The sequence below is a fragment of the Galleria mellonella genome, unplaced genomic scaffold, assembly GCF_026898425.1.
Source record: "Galleria mellonella isolate WM207_F2 unplaced genomic scaffold, CSIRO_AGI_GalMel_v1 utg139, whole genome shotgun sequence".
Lineage (NCBI taxonomy): Eukaryota > Metazoa > Arthropoda > Insecta > Lepidoptera > Pyralidae > Galleria > Galleria mellonella.
The window spans coordinates 1,238,518-1,257,403 of NW_026441995.1; the positions used below are offsets into that span (position 1 = coordinate 1,238,518).

The 18,886-nt window shown below is 35.7% G+C and overlaps 3 protein-coding genes across 4 annotated transcripts in view; 1 reads left to right on the forward strand and 2 right to left on the reverse strand.

Annotated features, from left to right (window-relative positions):
- Nucleotides 1-2,948, reverse strand: part of LOC113510415 (forkhead box protein K1) — an 89,880-nt gene extending 86,932 nt beyond the window's left edge. Inside the window, exon 1 of the mRNA XM_052903608.1 lies at nt 2,140-2,948. Within this exon, the coding sequence (XP_052759568.1) occupies nt 2,140-2,504 (365 nt within the window). The 5' untranslated portion in view covers nt 2,505-2,948. The remainder of the gene's footprint in view (nt 1-2,139) is intronic.
- Nucleotides 2,949-3,919: 971 nt separating this feature from the next.
- Nucleotides 3,920-10,168, forward strand: LOC113510382 (GSK3-beta interaction protein-like). Of its 2 annotated transcripts, none has more exons than XM_026893840.3 (2): nt 3,920-4,184; nt 9,248-10,168. In XM_026893840.3, the coding sequence occupies exon 2, from the start codon at nt 9,255-9,257 to the stop codon at nt 9,609-9,611; it is 357 nt and encodes a 118-aa protein (XP_026749641.1). In that variant the 5' UTR covers nt 3,920-4,184; nt 9,248-9,254; the 3' UTR covers nt 9,612-10,168. The 2 variants fall into 2 exon arrangements, with proteins under 2 accessions (XP_026749641.1, XP_052759446.1); XM_052903486.1 differs by lacking the exon at nt 3,920-4,184 and adding an exon at nt 7,728-7,851.
- Nucleotides 5,254-18,886, reverse strand: part of LOC116412985 (dynein axonemal heavy chain 3) — a 62,804-nt gene continuing 49,171 nt past the window's right edge. Inside the window, exons 61-71 of the mRNA XM_052903393.1 lie at nt 18,641-18,777; nt 18,052-18,189; nt 17,314-17,551; nt 16,024-16,231; nt 15,035-15,285; nt 14,267-14,424; nt 13,137-13,296; nt 12,159-12,353; nt 11,202-11,410; nt 8,372-8,582; nt 5,254-6,718 (exon numbers count right to left, since the gene is read on the reverse strand). Of these exons, the coding sequence (XP_052759353.1) occupies nt 6,422-6,718; nt 8,372-8,582; nt 11,202-11,410; nt 12,159-12,353; nt 13,137-13,296; nt 14,267-14,424; nt 15,035-15,285; nt 16,024-16,231; nt 17,314-17,551; nt 18,052-18,189; nt 18,641-18,777 (2,202 nt within the window). The 3' untranslated portion in view covers nt 5,254-6,421. The remainder of the gene's footprint in view (nt 6,719-8,371; nt 8,583-11,201; nt 11,411-12,158; nt 12,354-13,136; nt 13,297-14,266; nt 14,425-15,034; nt 15,286-16,023; nt 16,232-17,313; nt 17,552-18,051; nt 18,190-18,640; nt 18,778-18,886) is intronic.

The window sequence follows — 18,886 nt, forward strand, 5'->3', positions numbered from 1 at the left end:
CATTCATAACTTATATGCTAACTAAGAAAAAATAATCTATTAACAAAAATTTAGTCTTACTCAATGTACCTATAAATTTCTACAATGAATGAAATCTGAACATTTTATTGTTAACATAATTATTACATGTTACTTGGACATCAATCAACTTTTTTTTTTATTATTGCATCATCCACAGCTTGCGCTTTGTAAATTATTATCATTTGTAAAAATAATAATGTAAACAAAGAGAATGATTCTGATAATTGCTGGAGATGATTATAGAATGAGATGGGTAAGAAAAATTTCATAATAAATAACAATAATTTCATATAAACAGTAGAGGGATGGGCAGTGACATCACTATTAACACATTACCAGAGCCTAACTGCAGTAGCCGATCTGCCCGCCAAGTTTAGCAACTACTAACAAAATCCTAAATAAGGGCACACTTATGTTCAGCAGTAGACAGTTGACTGAGTCCTCAGGAACGGCAATGCATGGGAGGGTATCATGGGTAAAAAAATACTCTGTAATGACTATGGTACTGCTCATATCTATAGATGACAGTTTCCACTTTCCATCAGATGACCCGTCAGCTTATTTGCCATTCTAAGTTGCATAAAAAAAAGCCCACTTGATGGACAAACATTGTCTTCAGACATAAAATCCAAAATAGACTTCATAGAATATACCACAAAGGAACCAGTCATATATTTCCATTCTTAAAATTGAAGTGTTATTCCTCTGGAGTCTTTTTTTTATCTTTCTTATAATAAATCTATCTTTACTTATAATAAATCTGTAGAGAGGTAAATTCTGTACATGAAATATATTTCCAAAATAACTATCAGGCAGTGATTAGTGATCAATACTGATACCAAAAATGCAATCAGTAAAATTTTTGTCTGTCTGTATGTTCATTGTTATAGAAACAAAAACTACTCGACGGATTTTAACGAAATATTCTTGATACAATTATTCATACTTCTAGACAGGATATATACTTTTCATCACGCTATGATCAATAGGTGCAGAGCAGTGAAGGGAAATGTTGAGAAAACAGGAGAAGTTACTCAATTTTTAAGCTTCCGTCATATGTGCCGCTATAATGGCCACTTTTTAAAATGTAAAAATGTCCGCCTATGGGACGCAATAGTCTATTCATTACAGAATATTCACCTACTATACCAAACCATTCAGATTATCAAGTACATAAGATTTTAAATTCCCTACTCTATAGGTAGTTTTTTATGAGAAATAAATATACATTTAAAAGAATTATAGCTTAAGAACATTTTATATTTATTAAATGTAATTTTTTATATGGCAACAGTTATTTCACTGAACCAGGTTGGACTTTTTGTAATGGCCACACTTTTAAAAATTGTGTAACAGAGAAGACACTTTTATCTCTTTCTCTTTGAACTGCACTACACCATCATAAAGCTGCATTGTCCTTTTAATAAAATTAAAAAAAAAACCTTTTTAATTCACTCAGAGCAGTATAAATATCCAAAAATCTCTTTAGTTTTTAATTTAAAACGTTCCTCCTCAATAACAATAATTGAAATATGGGTATCATTAGGTTAATCATTATTGCTTAAATAATAATAGATAATATTGAATGTCATTAATAGATAATGAAATTGTAATCATACCATATTATAGACAATAACAATACTTCATGCAAGTTGGGATGTGAACATATTGTAAATAAACATCCAGTGACATAAATAATAGGTATTATATTTTATATGTCATACTTATTTATTGATCAAAATGCTAAATCATTGTTGACACATAAATATATCAAAATTTATCAAGTAGCAGTGATTACAGTTTCAATATGATGTCACTAATATTCATAGCTTGTTCAATAGAAAATTGAACTATTTACTTCTCACATATTGCTAACCATGAAACACATGGAAATCTCCATTGTTTACAGAATCTAAAAATAGATCAGTACACATGTATCAACATAGGCAAAATTCAATTTTGGATCATTGTGATTTTTATAAAACAACAGGTGGGTAGATGATAAACAAATAAGTTTGTTTACAAACAAAAAGCTAATGTCTGCATGTAAATAATGTACGAGGGGGCCGGCCTGTTATCTACGATGACACATGTGCGGCGCGGCGCGGATGCACTTACCTTTTGGGCAGCAGCATCGCAGCCGAGCCCTTCCGCTGGAACACGCCGTCCACGAGCACGCCATTCTTACTGTTGCACGTCAAATAGAACTCCGGATGGTCGTACAAGAGCTCGAGGTGCCGTCTGGAGATAAAACTAGAATGTCCCATGTTCACATCCACCTGACCGCGGCTCGAATTTCGCCCGATCACAACACGCTTTTGTCGGATCACATACTCAAAGTCCCTGCCGTCTAGCCGCGCGATCGCGATCGGCGCCGGCTCCTGTGCCCACTGCACTTTGGACGGAGACGGCGGCGCCGACTTTAGGGACAGAAGCGCCCATGCGTCGCTCTCCGAGCTCCGCGTGAACTGAGTCTGGGCCATGTCAGGCGCGCGCGTACCGTATCACCAACGCTGTTCACTCGCGGGGCGTGAACGCCTTGCACGAGGGCACATCACAAACCAGCCGCGAGAACCACCGCCTCCGCGTTGCGACCCGGATATCCGGAACCTGCCGAATCCGTGCCTACTCTACAATTTGAGGTTACTGACGGGACGCACATGCGCAAAGTTTCGACTTGTGCAGTAAACAAGAATTATATAAACCACCACACCACCACGTGATAAAACTGTATACATATAACTAGTCCGGAATTGCGGATCGATAGTGTTCTATACGGAAATACCGTTTACGAACGAAATATTAACATTTATAGTATTGCACAACTGAATTTTTGCAATTGGACCAAAATTAGACACTAAAGTAAACACGAGGCAAGAACAAAAATAACCAAAAACGTCAGATCGGCATACGCAGTTTACAAGATCGATGCGCCATCTATGCTTGCAAACTACAACAAATCGAAACTCTCGTGAGTTTCATTATAAGCAGAAAACTTAAATATTGTATTCACTAAAAATTTTATTTTATCCATATTAATCTTTTTTAATATTGCTATGGTGGCAAGCAAGCATACGGCCTGTCTGATGGTAAACAGGGTTACTGTAGCCTATGAATGCCAGTACACCACAACGTCACGCGCGCGTTCTCGATCTTTAAGAAATCTTATCACGCTCTATTTGAAGAATGCCATTATAATATCTAAGAAAAATCTTAGCAGAAAGATTATTCTACAACCTAAGCGTTTACGAAGGCAACTCCTCTAATATCTTTAAAAAAAATTACTTCTAATATAAAGCTATGTTTAAATTAATATTTAATAAGGTATTAACATACATTTTATGTATGTTTTCTAAGTTTTTTGAATACTTTATTATATATTAAGACAAAAATTTTGTCATGTTGTTCTTTAACACATTAAATAATTCTTTAATCAATTTTTAAAAGCCGTTTCTCTATTCGCAAAACTTTGTAAACACTCATTTAGATTCAATCAAACAAATTTGTTAATGATGCCTTATAATAGATGTAATTTTAATAGCTGGTATTTTGCACAAGTTTTTTCTATCAATTTTTTTATTTTTATTTTTTATAATACATGAAATTGTTTAGCCCGCAACCATTGATCTTGTCTCTACTAAACGATTTAGGAACTAAAATTACCAATATGAAATATTTATGATAGTTGTCTTGTGTCACTAAATAACAAAATACCACTGTTTATTACAAAACAAGTGTATTTACATATTAATTAAACCCATCTAAACATTTTTTTACAATTAACAATTGTTCCCAAAAAGTCAAACAGTTCGTTTTTACCAGTTTTTGCATAAAATTTCCGTATTTTTACCATAGATAAGGATCTACAAAGTATCTATCTGTGCAGCATGTCTATAGTTGTCATCAGTCTATCATATGTCAAGTGTCATGTTTATTTCTCTGCTTTTTATAACATTTCTAAAATCTTGTAATTCTGTTATTCTTCGGTTTTAAGTATTTACTATATTTGTGTTTTGTACTTTTTTTCTTAAACAAATAAAACAAATAATTAATACAACTTATTAATTACACTATAGTAATGACACTTTGGTGGATGTCGCGATTGATATAGGGATTTATAATCAACCGTTGTCATCAATTGAGAAGATATATTTATAAAACGGGTAAGTAGAATATTAAGTCTACATGATTTTTAATTTTTCTCTTTTCCCAAAATATTAGTTTACATTCATGTTGTAATGTTGAAATCTTTCTAGTATAGAAATTTTTAATTAGGATATATATATATTAAAATCTTTAGATATGTAATGATTAATGTTTTTTTCCACTGGGTTTGCCGGAAGGTAACTCTTACGGATTTAAGCTCCCCTTTGTACATTTGCTTTCCACTTATATTTTTGTACGCAATATTAGTGTGTACAAAAAATAAATATATTTAGATCTAAACCAATGAGCATAAAAGAGTATCCTACTATGTCATAGTAACGATAATTTTTTACCTATGATTTCATCTGCATGACTGGCATATGCTGATTAACTGGAATGAAAAATAGAAAAAATTACAATCGGTTGAGCTGTTAATGTGCTATGAGTTAAAAGAAATTCATCTACAAATTAATAACATTATAAAAATTAATACCAAGCTTCAGCACCGCATATAAACATAGGCTGCATATCCTATGGGCTTCCACCTAGACCAAATAGGCTCTTACCACAATTCGATAGAACTGTTTAGAAAAATGGATAAATGGAAAATTAGGAACTTATTTTTCTACCAATGTGTGCTGAAGTTTTATTACTAGCAACACTGTCCCTTACGGATGTGACCTAGAGACCAACCTACCCCAAATGTGATGCTGCCAAGCTTATTAGTTCTGCCAAGTATAGAAATATCCCACTATTATAAATGCAATAGAATTGTGAAGATGGATATTTCTTACTCTTTCATACAAAAGCTACTGTATACATTTGAATAAAATTTGATACATACACGAATACAACCATATGCCTGCAGCTTTACCTGTGAAGCCACAGGATATGGCTAATAGATATTATCATTATGAGTAATTATGTATTATACTTAACTACCAATAAAAATTACTTTATAATATAGTTAAAGATTTTTATGAAATAAAAGTCAGTCTTTATTAATAAGTTATATTTTCATTGACAATATTAAAATATCACAGATATTTATATCTGATTATTAAAATAGAAAATTAAGGTGCTCAATACAGCTCACATTACGAAAAATAAAAAACTTTTTTGCACAAATAGTGGTCCACCCTGGTTTCACATGGTTCTGTTTTTTTTTTTTTAATACAGTTTATGTTACTAGCTGATAATGTAAATTTGCATGTGTAAATTTTAAAATCAGTTGAATGTTACAGTTCGCCCATTGCAAAATCATACCTTTAGTCTTTATAATATTAATTTAGAATATAAGGTTTATTTATATTTTAGATTGTTGAAATAGTAAAATTTTGGAAAACTGGTTATTACATAGTAATATAAAATTATAATTGAAACAATATAATACATAGTATATCTGGTAAATGTATATAATTATTTTACTTTATAGAAAATATGTACATTTTTGGAAATGGCAATCTAGGTTGATTTTGTAAGTTCATAAAATTAAGTAATTGTTAAGAATCCCTGTGGCATTATTTTTAAAATCATTTGATTTTCAGATATTAATATTAAATTCCAAGCCTAGCAATATCTATCTGTAAGGGAGTTTATATATCAAAAGCTATGTCTAATGTATACACCGCTTGCCTATTCCTCAATAGTTCGCTGCTATAGAACACCATCTAATGTTAAATCAATAAATGGTATAAACAATAAAATAAATTTTGCATTATTTAAATAATATTCACTTAAATACAGTATTTAAATAATAACACTGGAAGGTAAATTGTTCTGGTAAAAATGGTTATAAAGTTATCCTAAAAATTTATTATCTATTTTGGTATTACCTCACATAATCCCACTGACAAAAATCTTAGATGGGTGAGAGGGGGTGGTGTCCCGCTACTGTATACCATTAGCACAGGCGGGGCTACCATTCCAATATCATCTATAAAAAAACCTGTCACATTGCTAACAATATACTCTTTTAGATCGGCCTAGTAGTTTCCCCCTGGAAACCATCGTAATCGATTTATTGTTAAATTACGATGGGCCAACTGACCTCCTTCACAGGTAGACCTATGAATCCTCATTAGTATTCCGCCAGTGTATAACGCAGGTAGGGTTACCATTCTATTATCATCCATTAAAAAAAATCTTACATGTTTCCTTTCAAGAAATGTCTTATAAAAATTTTAAAATACATTTTATGTAAATATTTTTGATTGACAATATTATAAATAATAAATAAAAAAAATAAAAAATTCTAGTCATCAAGTTGCGTCAAGCTTGCCACTCCTCTATTTATCCAGTGCTTCTGCGGTATATCAGACCGCAGTGTTATATACATGACAAAATTACTCGAATGTCCAGTGGTGGCCAGAACACCTTTCCTTTCACTTGTTTTATAAATAGGGCAGAAATAGCACGGTGGTGGGTTGAAGTCAGCTATGAGGGCAGGTTTAAACCATATTATGGGGATAGTATCAAACAATATTTTGGGGTATGACTCATCAAGCTGCATCGTCTGCCGGTTCCATCTAGCGCCTTCTAGAAACAGGCCCTGTTGAGAAATAGAAATAGTTTTAATTAATTAACATTTTAATTATAGAAATTTAATAATTATTTGATCACACAAAATTGTGTATAAAAATGTGCAATTTCCATCATGCATGAATGTGATTAAATTATTACTAATTAATGTGAATTCTGATGTAATTTCGACATAAAATATTGCTAACGACTATATTTTATTCTTATATTTAACATATTTTATATTATTGTGTTATATATATAAATTAATGAGATGTAATAATATATATAAACTTTTTTGATTGTATAAGCAGTCTTATATAAATGTATATATATTGTAGTATGTAAAATTTATGGTATCCAAGACAAACCTCTGTAAAAAATATATGACAAAATACTAGCTTTGTTTGTTCACACTCCAGTGTGATAGAGGTTACTCTATAGTCGACAATTAAAAAAAATTGGTTTATGAACCTTTTTTGTATTGCTTGCATTATTATGGGTATAAGATAACTGATAGAAAGTAATTAGGTATATATCCTTACCAGTATTATAAATGTGAAAGTGAGTTTATTTCTTTGTTTGTTTGTCAATTGCCAATTACTACGAAATTCGGTGTAGAAGGATATAGGCTCCTTTTAATCCCAAGTAGTAAATGTATCCCAGTCACGCAGACAAAGTCGCGGTTAAAAGCTATTATAATATAATATAGTATACATATATAATATTTATATATGTGGAAAGCATTCATTCAATTCATGAATATTATTGTTTGTATTTTCTGGATTTGAACCCGAAACCATCCGAAGATGAGGCGGTATGTTAAACCGCTACACCATCACGGTCGTCAAAATACGTAGACACAGAAAATTCCATTTAAAATGATGTAATAACGACGAAACAAATCAAAATTATACTAGGTACATCAATCAAAGAGCGTGCTGTGGTTATAATACCTCTGGCCTTGAGAGCTACTCTGGGCCGCCGTGAACACTTACCCAAACAAACACACTGTGCTCCTGACCTTGCTTATCCACGACCTGTGTTTGCTGCTTGCATACATCGATAAAATTGTTAAAAATAAACCATTGTGTAACATTAAGATTTTTCACTATACAAATGTAATAACGTAGTATCAATTGAATAACTTAATCGTAAAGTTGTGTATGTATTTTATTATAAACTTGATAATTTAATAATAAAATATTTGAAAATATTGTAAATACATTTCTTGATATTGGTTACTGTTTATATACTTAATGTAAATTTGAATTCATATTGAAACTACGCAATGAAAACAGTTTTTAATGTTGGAAAAAAGTTCTATCTGTGATATTAAGATTTATTCTTATAATATAAAATAATAATGATATATATAAATAAATTATTTACTAATATCCTATTTTGTAATATTTATTTGTATTATTATTTTGTAAATTTTATTATTTCTTGTGAATCTTCTCCACAGATAAAAAAATATTCCAAAGTCAGCAGTAAAATCTTAAATAAATTAAAATCTAAAAATATTCGTGGTCAATCTAAAAATTTATTTAATTATATCAAAGAATATTCTTTATTATATATTATTCATATTTATTAAATATTATTAAGATTACTCTTTCAATGTAAATTATACTTAAAACTATAAGACATACGATGAAAAATATATCATTTCCCATCTCACCTTACAGTAGACTCCAAAAGTAGGTTCCTCCTCACAATCGGCCTCCATACTGGTGATTTCGAACTCGAATTGCACCTGATCTATCGGTATCTTATTGTGACGTGAATAATTCTGCAGAACGCCGGTGAGGAACGATTGGTTGAAGTAGAAGCCTGATATCCAAAACACTATCGGCGGCCCTTCATCTATCCAGTCTTGGAGGAATTTCAATCTGAGAATAGAGGAATACTAGTCATGTTTTGTGGTCAAACAGTTGTGCTTTTTTTTATTTATAACAGAGGAAGGGGGAGAACAAACGAGCATTCGGCTCATCGTAAATGATTAACGCCGCCCATGATCACCCACAACACCAAAAGCATTGCAAGTGTGCTGCCGGCCTTGTAAAAAAAGAATATGATCTTTTCTTAAAGGTTACTATGTCGTATTGGTTTAGAAATACTGCTGCTGATAGTTGATTCCAAAGCGTGATTGTGCGTGGAACAAAGTGCTTTGAAAAATGAAAGTTGGAGGACCACCACTCGTCTAGATGGTTGGGATGGAACTTTAGTTTGTGTTTCTGTTTGAAGGGTGAGATATGGAAGTAAAGTTACAGGTTACGAAGCTATAGCATCTCAGTCCAGTCCTCGGGAATGACAACGCATGAGGTACCATGGCTGTCACAGTGTTTTGTAGTGTCCATGGTGTTGTTCATGTTTATAGACGGCGGCTACTACTGTCCATAGCTGGATCGTTAGCTTATTTATCATTTTATGTGACACAGGAATAAAAAGATGGTGACAATCTTTTTATTTTTAACAGATATCATCTCCCCAACTTTGATAGGTTCTTAATAATTTAAAAAACTGGATATAAAAAACTATATTTCTTTATTTCCAGGTGAGCGATGTCGGAACAAGTTCTCGACAAGGAGACCTGGCCGCAAGAGGCGGAGGCTGCTATAAACGACATCAGAAAACACGTCAAAACTGCCAACATATCGCCGCAACTGAAGAGTAATAATCAACGCATTTACATCAACCTGACCACCTTGGAGAGTACCGACTACTGCATCGAAATGTCCGCATCAGGGTTCAGGGTCGTGGGCAGGAAGTACGACGACACCAGCTTAGCGACCATAGAGAATATGAACTATGAGACGCCATACGCTTTATTAAATAGCATAAGCCAAAAGTACAGAGAATCTTTTGGGGGAGAACTTATGAATAAGCTGCTCGACTTAGCCAAAAATACTGAAGGTTGAATATGGAAGACACGAGCGTGAAACGATGCTTTAAACTTCGGCGAGGACGCCTCAGGAGTGATTTCGTAGCCATATATTTAAATGTCAGTATTCCAAATGTGCTATAAAGTAAAATTTAAGGGTAGGGCCACTTCTATCACGCGTTTTCGCTTCTGCTACTACCGGGCTATGTATATACTGTTAAGCTGGCACTCATTTTGAAATTTCTGGAGTGGCCTAATTAATGGTGTCAATTTATCAAAGGGTCCATTAATAAAATGGTTAAGGCCTATACCAATATTTTATCAACAAGAAAATTGCTTTTAATTAAGAAAATTTTGGGAACCAAAAAGACCATACCATGGACCCAGAAATCAGACTTTAATATTGAAACGTGTCATAGCTTCATGTATATTCGCGTACCGTATCTATGGTCGCGTCTGTCGTGCAATAAGTAGATTTGATGAGCAGTTATTAACTGCACTGTACAACAATAGACTGAGTACAAATATGTATTTATATTTTTAGATTACACATAATGTAGTTAATGTGTTGTAATAGTAAATTGTAATAACTGACTTTAATGTTTTATTTAACGTATTATCAAGATCTTTTTAAGGATTAGAGTCTCAATTGTTTTTTTTTTCGAAGTCCCAAATATAGTTAGTTGACTTTTTAATACCACCAATTCTACTTCTGTGTGCAGCACTTCTTAGTGGTGTGTAGTAGCAATTCTTGCATTATTGTATTTTGGTCTAAGCCGAATGATAACCTCTGAGAGACTGGTACCAATATAGAGGTAGCGTCATGTCTGTTTTTTTTTTATGGGTGAAAATGGTACGGTAACCCCTCCTGCGCTAACGGGATACGCTGGCGGAGCACCAGTGAAGGGTGATAGATGAGAATGAAAACAGGCCAGTTAGCCCATCGTGATGAATTCATCAGGAATTAACCATGATAGTTTCCAGGGAGAACCGCGAGGAGGTCGACCTGGTTGGGTATATTGCTAGCAATGGGATTCTCAGTCTCCATTACTAACAATCCCTTTCCCCCCCTTCTGCGTCATGTCTGTTGTCAACCGTTACCACGTTACATCAGGTATATCTTTACCATTGCAAGTAACATAAAACATACATTAAACTGAAAATGCTTTCCGAATTAGGCGGTAAAAAAAGTTTGATTCCCTAATTTGAATATTTTTTTTTATTAAATGCAATTGTTGTAAAAACCAGACGCCATAGGCCGTGGGCCCTACGAGTATTTAATTTGATTCATAGTGTATACGTAGGACGAATCAACTTCTTAGATGGGTAATATCCGATACCTATATACTGAGTCCTTCTGGACATTGGTAGCCACCAATTGCGATATCGCCCATACCAGTCGGATATCTATATTCATTACTAGCGGGTTCCTTTCAATATAATATATTGGATAACCTATAGTTATTAATTAATATTAATATATCTGTTATCGGGTCAATATATGTATAGATATTGTAACCGCAATATATTGATATTGCTACACATTACCCAAGTTCTAAGTTCTTAAAAAGACGAAATCATACCTGTACAGAGTCTAGACTACTCCTAGAAAGTAGAGAAATCTTACCTGGATAATAGATCAGCTACATACGATCCTAGAGGCTTCATAGACGGATACGATTTGGACATCCACACCCCGGGTACTATGCCCTTGACGAACGCATTGTTGCACTGCTCCAATTCGGCGCTCATGATGGCCAGCCCCTGGGCCGCCATGTGCACGCCGTGGAGGGTTCGGCTCACCACGGCTAGTAGCCGGTTGTAGCGAATTAATTCCTGTAGTGAACTTGGTTTTGAATTATTCTTTATTTAATGTTACTATATGAGACCTAAATGTGTATTTGATCTGGTGATTGTCCTAGCTGTACTATTATTTTATATATATTTATATCTAAATAAGATTAAAAGAAAGATACCTAGAATTTTTTTTTATACAACTTAGAATGGCAAACAAGCTGACGGCCCACCTGATGGAAAGTGGTAACCGTCGCCTATAGACATGAGCAGTATCATCGACATAACAGAGTATATTGTTTCGTCCATGATACCCCCCATGTGTTGCCATTCCTGAGGACTCAGGTGTTATTTCTCCGTACCCAGTAAATTCACACCATATCCCACCCTTCAAACCGAAACACAGCCATGCAAACACAACTGCTTCACGGTTGAAACACGAATGGGACAGAGGTACCCAAGCTATCGACTTTTGTACAGTCACCCGTGATATGAGAGGTGTTGCTTGTGTGTTGCCAGCCTTTTAAATGTTTGTTTAAATAATGAAATTCACACACACAAATTATTACATCCTTTTTTTAGCAAGTACTTAGTATAATTAAAAATAATGAAAACATAAAATTAGTCCTCAAAATTTGTAAACGGCTTTTATTCTTTTTCGGATTTTATCACGCAGCGAAACTCCGAACATAGTCTTTACCATAACTTACCGAGCATCTTGAAATTTACATACAGTTTGAAGCTTGAACCAGACAGTCAGTTTATTTGCTAAGTTTTATAAACAACTCACTTGTTTGAGCACTGTGTTCATGCTGTTGTAGTACTGCACAGGGTAGCGCTGTGAGACGTCCAACACGTCATACTGTCTCGGCAGGCGGGACATCATCTCGCGCGTCAGCTCCACCACGCCGCCACCTTCACCACCCTCGGCACCACCGCCGCCGCTCACCACCGACGTCTGGGTCAGCAGGCACCCGAACAGCAACTGTCAACCGGACACACAACGGTGTCAAATTTCACTTATCCTACTAATATTACAAAATCTAAAGTTTTAGAGATGTATGGTTTGATGTTTATTAATAAATCACGTTTAAACGGTTTAAAATTTAGTACGTGGATAGATTACATCCTATATTAATATATAGGACACTTTATAACGCGGATGAAAGGGCAAAATGTGATATCCACATACCATTTGGGATGAAGAAAGGTCTATAATTTATTTTATTTATGTAAACAAAGTTGCGAATATAAGTAGGTTATTAAAAAATTGTCGATTGATATCCGACTCGAAGGACCAGTTAGTACGATCTAAGCCTAGCTCTCACTGCTTATACTACAGTAAAAGTTATGATAACCTTAGTAGTTAATTAAGAACTACATCCAAAATAAATATATTCATTACCTTAATCTCTAATCGAGGCCTGAGACAAAATGGAAACTCCGCCTGTGCTATTGGTACACGATGGCGGGATACTAGTAAGAGATTATAAGTAAAGATGAAGTTGAGTTCATTGACCTATCGTAATGAATTAATCATAATGGCTACCAAAGAAAACCGCACGGATGTTAACCTTACAGTGTGCATTGCTAGTAAGTTGATATTAACTGTTACCAGTAATCACCGGATCATATCCAGCTCGAAGGACCAATTATTATTTGTCATCAGTAATAAAATCATGACATTGACGGTGTAGCGGTTAAACACACCATCTCACTACCCAATAGTTGGAGGTTCAATGCCAGCACAATACAAACAGCCACTCACCCCCACAGTCTCCTTATTATCTTTAGTGATGTCGGCGTTGTCATGGAGACCGAACACCTCTGGCTTCGCGATCATTGGTAGCGCTCTGATGTGTTCCAGTACCGAGTTGTAGTCCATGCTGGGCGGCATGCGGTAGTCGCCGCTCGGCGAGAACGAATAACTGGTAGAGAACATACAAATTTATTCACGACTGTAATCCCTGATGGGCAGTGGCATTTTTAAGCAACATTGAACTGGTTTTGATATTTATTTTTATATTCAATGGGGTTAAATCTCATGCTTGTCGTAATATGGTAACAATTGCCGTTTCTCTTTGCAGAGCAAAAAATTGCCTCTAGACTAAACGTACGGTTCCACGTTATAAAAATAAACATTTTAAATCTAATACTATTGATGAAACGTGCAATCCTTAATCTGTTTAGTTTCTCATTTGTACTTTTTGACTGAATTATATACTAGTTTTTACCCGCGATTTTGTTCGCGTGATTGGAATATGTTTTGCTGACCGAGGAACCAGAATAAAAAGTAGCCTATGTTCTTCTCCATTCCATATACGTAGTGCGTGTTGGCAACACACTCGTAATGCTCCTGGTATTGCAGGCGTTCACAGGCTACGATAACCACTTACTATCAGGTAGGCTGTATGTTCGTTTGCCACCTCAACAGTATAAAAAAAAATATTTTAATGTAATAACTACCGGTTTAACTTACGTGTGTCGACTAGTTTCGGGATCAAGTCAAGCTCGCGTTAAGGATCATGAATTAATCCCGAAACTAGTTCAGCTTTCTTAACCTAATGACATTTAAGTTAAACTGGTAGTTATTACATTAAAATACATCTGTTATCGTGAACTTAATAGTCAGCGATAGTCAGTCTTTGATTTAATATATACATTTTTTCTCAACCATTTTTATGTCGCGACTCACGAAAACACCAAAAAAGTTAAGGACGCTAGGACTCCATCAAGGATTTGTCCTGTATCCTCTAACAAATTAAAGATTTTAGTTGGCCGTTAGTTCTACTAGCGTATAATGAATTAAAATTAGTAATCAAACAAATTAGCAGTCGATTTTTTGAAAATCATTCGAATAATCCGAAAGAATTGCTTAGTCGAATAATTAGTACTCACTCCGGGTCGGCGGTGACATTCTCGTTGTAGAATATGGAGAGCAGCGACAGTATGAGCCGGCGGTCCTTGTCGTCGGTGACGCGGCCACCGTAGTTGCACTCGCCGGCCAGGTAGTTGAGCGCGTCCAGGGGAGTCTCTGCGTACTCCGTCAGGAACATCTATTGGTCGATATCATGAATTGCTAGTAACGGTGGACTAGAGACTTCATTTCTAGGAATATAGACCTGACAGATCTAACTCTTTCTTCTCACTCTAAAAACCATCGTGGTGTTTTTAATAAAATCGTTGTTGAAAATGCTATTGGTATACACTGGCAGATATTCCACGGCTTCACCACGATGATTTCCAGGAGGAACCACTTACGCACGGAAATCGACTTGATAGTTAAACTTCATTAATAACAATCTCCTTCCCCCAAACATTGAGATTACTTTCCAAAGAATATTTTACTGAGGGGGGAGGAAATAATCTCTTTAAAAATTGTGGGTGTCATAAGAGGCGCCTAAAGAAACTTATGGTCAAAGGATGAGCAACAGCGTCTCTCTTAAAATATCACTAAAAGCCTGACTGCGGTTGCCAGTCCGCCTGCCAAACATAGCAACTACTGGCAAAACTCTTCTTACTGGGAAGGCCTATGTTCAGCAGTGGACAGTTAACGGCTGATGTAATAATAACTTATTACAAAGTAAGGCGGGGTGAAACGAAAAGTTCCTAATGGGCCGGGTTGAATACGGGGTGAAGAAAAATGTAGTTATGATAAATTCTGACCTGCAGCTGCATAATACAGATTCTCAGGTCGCTCTCATTGAACTCGTACTGTATGTTCCAACCGAGTGGCCCGAACGCCCGGCGTTCCTGCACGATCGCATGAAAGAAGCACAGCGCAAACAGCAGCCGGCGCCACTCCTCGGTCCGGGGGCATGAGATGTAGAACTCCGGGTCGCAGATCGGGTCCGATATGTACGAACGGTAGATATTGTTCTTCAGGCCTTTTGGTGCCTCGTTCGTCATTTTAACACCTGCAGTAAGAGAGGGTTCTGTAGTCGGTAGTCTCCTCGAAAAACCTTTGTATTTAATTATTGGTAAATTCGTTGTACTAACTATTCCTAGAAACCGGCGTGGTTTATTTTTTGTAATATCGCCATGATGGGACGCCTGACTTGCTTCATCCTCATCTGTCGCCTGTAACTGATACCCCATCATAACAACAGCACGGGTAGTTTTACCATGCCATTATTTTTGTCTCTTAAAAAACTAGCAAGTCTTACTAGTTCAGTTTAGTTGATTTTTAGTTCTCCGTCAGTTTACACCAATAGTGAAAGTTATTTCATTTTCACTTTTTTTTATACAACTTAGAATGGCAACCAAGCTGACGGCCCACCTGATGGAAAGTGGTAACCGTCGCCTATAGACATGAGCAGTACCATGGACATAACAGAGTATACTGTTTCGCCCATGATACTCCCTATGCGTTGCCATTCCTGAGGACTCAGATGTGATTCCTTTGTACCCTATAAATTCACGCCATATCCCACCCTTCAAACCGAAACACAGCCATACAAACACAACTGGTTCACGGTAGAAACACGAATGGAACAGAGGTACCCAAGCAATCGACTTTTGTCTCCCTTAAAATATTAGTGATTCTTTCTCTCCAATCACCTCTCAGTGGAATCTTCGCGAATACCAATAGCGTAATCGGGGCTCGTTACCATTCTAATTACATACATCCATAAAAACTATAATAAAAACCTCACCGTTCTGCAATACTGTAACAGGAAAAGCCTTGCTGGGATACGAGGTGAGCCAACAACGGAAGTTCGGATGAGTCACTTGGGGTACTATCACCTCCGCACAAATCCGCTCTAGTTCTCCCATCCACGAGTCCATCACGTGGCAGTTCTGTAGCACCACCCAACCGCCGGTCACAATCGCTTGGTTTATCATGGTCGCTGCTATAGGACCCTGAGTGATAGAAGCCAGGATTTAAAGTTTTATTTTGTGTTCTTGGTGATGTTTGGTAAATACCTATATATATCCTACCAAGTATATATAGTAGTATGAATTTCTAAAGATTTAGAATCTCAAAAAATGGTCTCTTGCTTCTCTTATGCGAATACATCATTCCACTTTTATTACTACATAGTATAAAATGAAGTCGATTCCCGTCTGTATGTCTCTATGTATGCATAGATCTTTAAAACTACGCAACGGATTTTTTGTGGTTTTTTTTTAATAGATAGAGTGATTCAAAAGGAAAATTTATATGTATAATACATGCATAATATAGTAGAGAAACATTGATAATTTTAGAGGTTTCTAATGTAATGGAGGGGCCAGCAGTGCTAATTAGTATCAACACTACACCCGTGCGGAGCCGGGGCGGGTCGCTAGTTTATTATAAACAGGACTTTGTATGATGTAGTAGTATCTTCTGATGGTTGCAGGACTTGCAGGTTTGGTCTTTGGAAAACATAAACATTTATCTCTTTATTGGAACAAATTGTATTTAAGAGTACTTACCTATATCTATTTGTATTGGTCCAATTAGACAAATAAGTTCATGTAATTTTTTTATGCAACTTATTTTATTTATTTACTTAAAATGGCAAACTAGCTGACGGCCCACCTGATCGAAAGTGGTAATCGTCGCCTATAGACATGAGTAGTACCATGGACATAACAGAGTATACTGTTTCGCCCATGATACCCTCCATGCGCAGCTATTCCTGAGGACTCAGATGTTATTCGTCTGTACCCTATAAATTCACGCCATATCCCACCCTTCAAACCGAAACACAGCCATGCAAACACAACTGAATCACGGTAGAAACACAAATGGGACAGAGGTACCCAAGCAATCGACTTTTGTACAAAGTCTCCTTCTGGTTAACTTTATTACTTGCAGAAAATGCATATTAGTTACTAAAGGAAATCTCTGGTTACTGACTGAATGGTATTATGTAAAATACTCAGAAATATTTGTTTAAAAATAATAAAAGACGAGACTTACGCGTTCCATTCAAAAATTAAAATAAATAACCAACCTGTCCCTGTCCCAGCGATATAGTTTCAAAGCTGACGACCTTCTTCTCCATGGAGAACTTGACCAGTCCAGACATAGGGTCCGAGCCAGCGGACAGTATGAAGATCAGGGGCGAGCAACAGTTGCTGTCGTTGTAGGACTTCTCCAAGTCGAACGGTGGTGGTTCAATGTATGCACGCCCCATCTCTTGTGCCACGTATTGTTGGACGAGGGGGATGAGTTTATCTGGTCGAATGCATCTACACAAGATAATTATAAGATAGTTTTACGACATATTTAAATGTCAAGTATTTATGTACAACTTTTTTTTTAAGAATATCTATACAGGTGTGAAATAAATGTGTAATATATAAAAGTGTGTACAATACGAGGTATATGCACAATTGTACATATATGCATGTATGGATGCATGCATATTTTAATGTAATAACTATCGGTTTAACTTACGTGTAATTTGATAGAAAAAGCTCGACTAGTTTCGGAATCAAACAGTCAGGCTCGTGTTCACGTCACAGTCGCTCATGACTAAGGATCAGGAATTGATTCCGAAACTAGTCAAGCTTTTTCGTAACACGTAAGTTACACCAGTAGTTATTAGATTAAAATGTAATGTGTGCTTACGAAATTTTTAACAATAAAAATGCATTGTGTACATTGGAGCTTAGCTTAGCATAGAAACACGTTATTATAGTCTTTGCTGTATATGTAATAAAAAATTACATTTTCGAATTGTACTTACCTAAAGATGATCAGTTTAGGTATTCCCTTAATATCTTGGTAAGGTGCTGGTAAAGGATTTTCATGAGGATCTGACAAATCGTAGAAGTCCTTCCAAGCTTTTATATTTTTCTCAAAGTTTTCTTTGAATCCACGCAAACTATAGAAAAATAAGCACGGCCAGTATAATAAATCAATTAGAATCATTAATCTAAAACAAAAGAAACCGCGAATACAGTAAGTCGTTTGCTTAGACACCTCTGTCCCATTTGTGTTTCCACCGTGAAGCAGTTCTTTTTTTCTTTTTCCGTGGATGCCGTAAGAGCCAATAAAAGAAGCTTATAGCGAAAGGATGAGCAGCAGCATCCCTTTTAAAACATCACCAAAAGCCAAGCTGCAGTTATCAACCTACCTGCCAAACGTGGCAACTACTGACAAAACCCCCCATAGGAAGGCTATGTTGAGCAGTGGACAGTTTACGGCCGATACAACAACAACAATAAAACTTGAAAAATTCTTCAAAATTAAATCCAACCCAATAACAAATCTAAGACATAAAATTCCATTAATTTAACTAAACAGATTAAATTGCTCATTGTAATAAAACTTACCCATTGAGATTGCTGGCGCGCACGATTTCTGACCAGGCCTTCTCCGACAGCCAAGTAGGGGCTGGATTTTCGTAAGGATTCTCCAACGCCACTCCGCCCGTAAGGAGGAAGGCCACCAATTCATCGTCTATTAAACCCTGAATCACATAAGGATATAGATCTTGAAAACAGCATTAGGCGCATTTAACATGCAAATATATTTGTCTACAATTCACAGCCAGAAAAATGAACAAAAAAGACCATCAA

Bases quoted from the DNA above. Each gene is read 5' to 3' on its own strand.
- LOC113510382 (XM_026893840.3), top strand. From the start codon at position 9,255: ATGTCGGAACAAGTTCTCGACAAGGAGACCTGGCCGCAAGAGGCGGAG.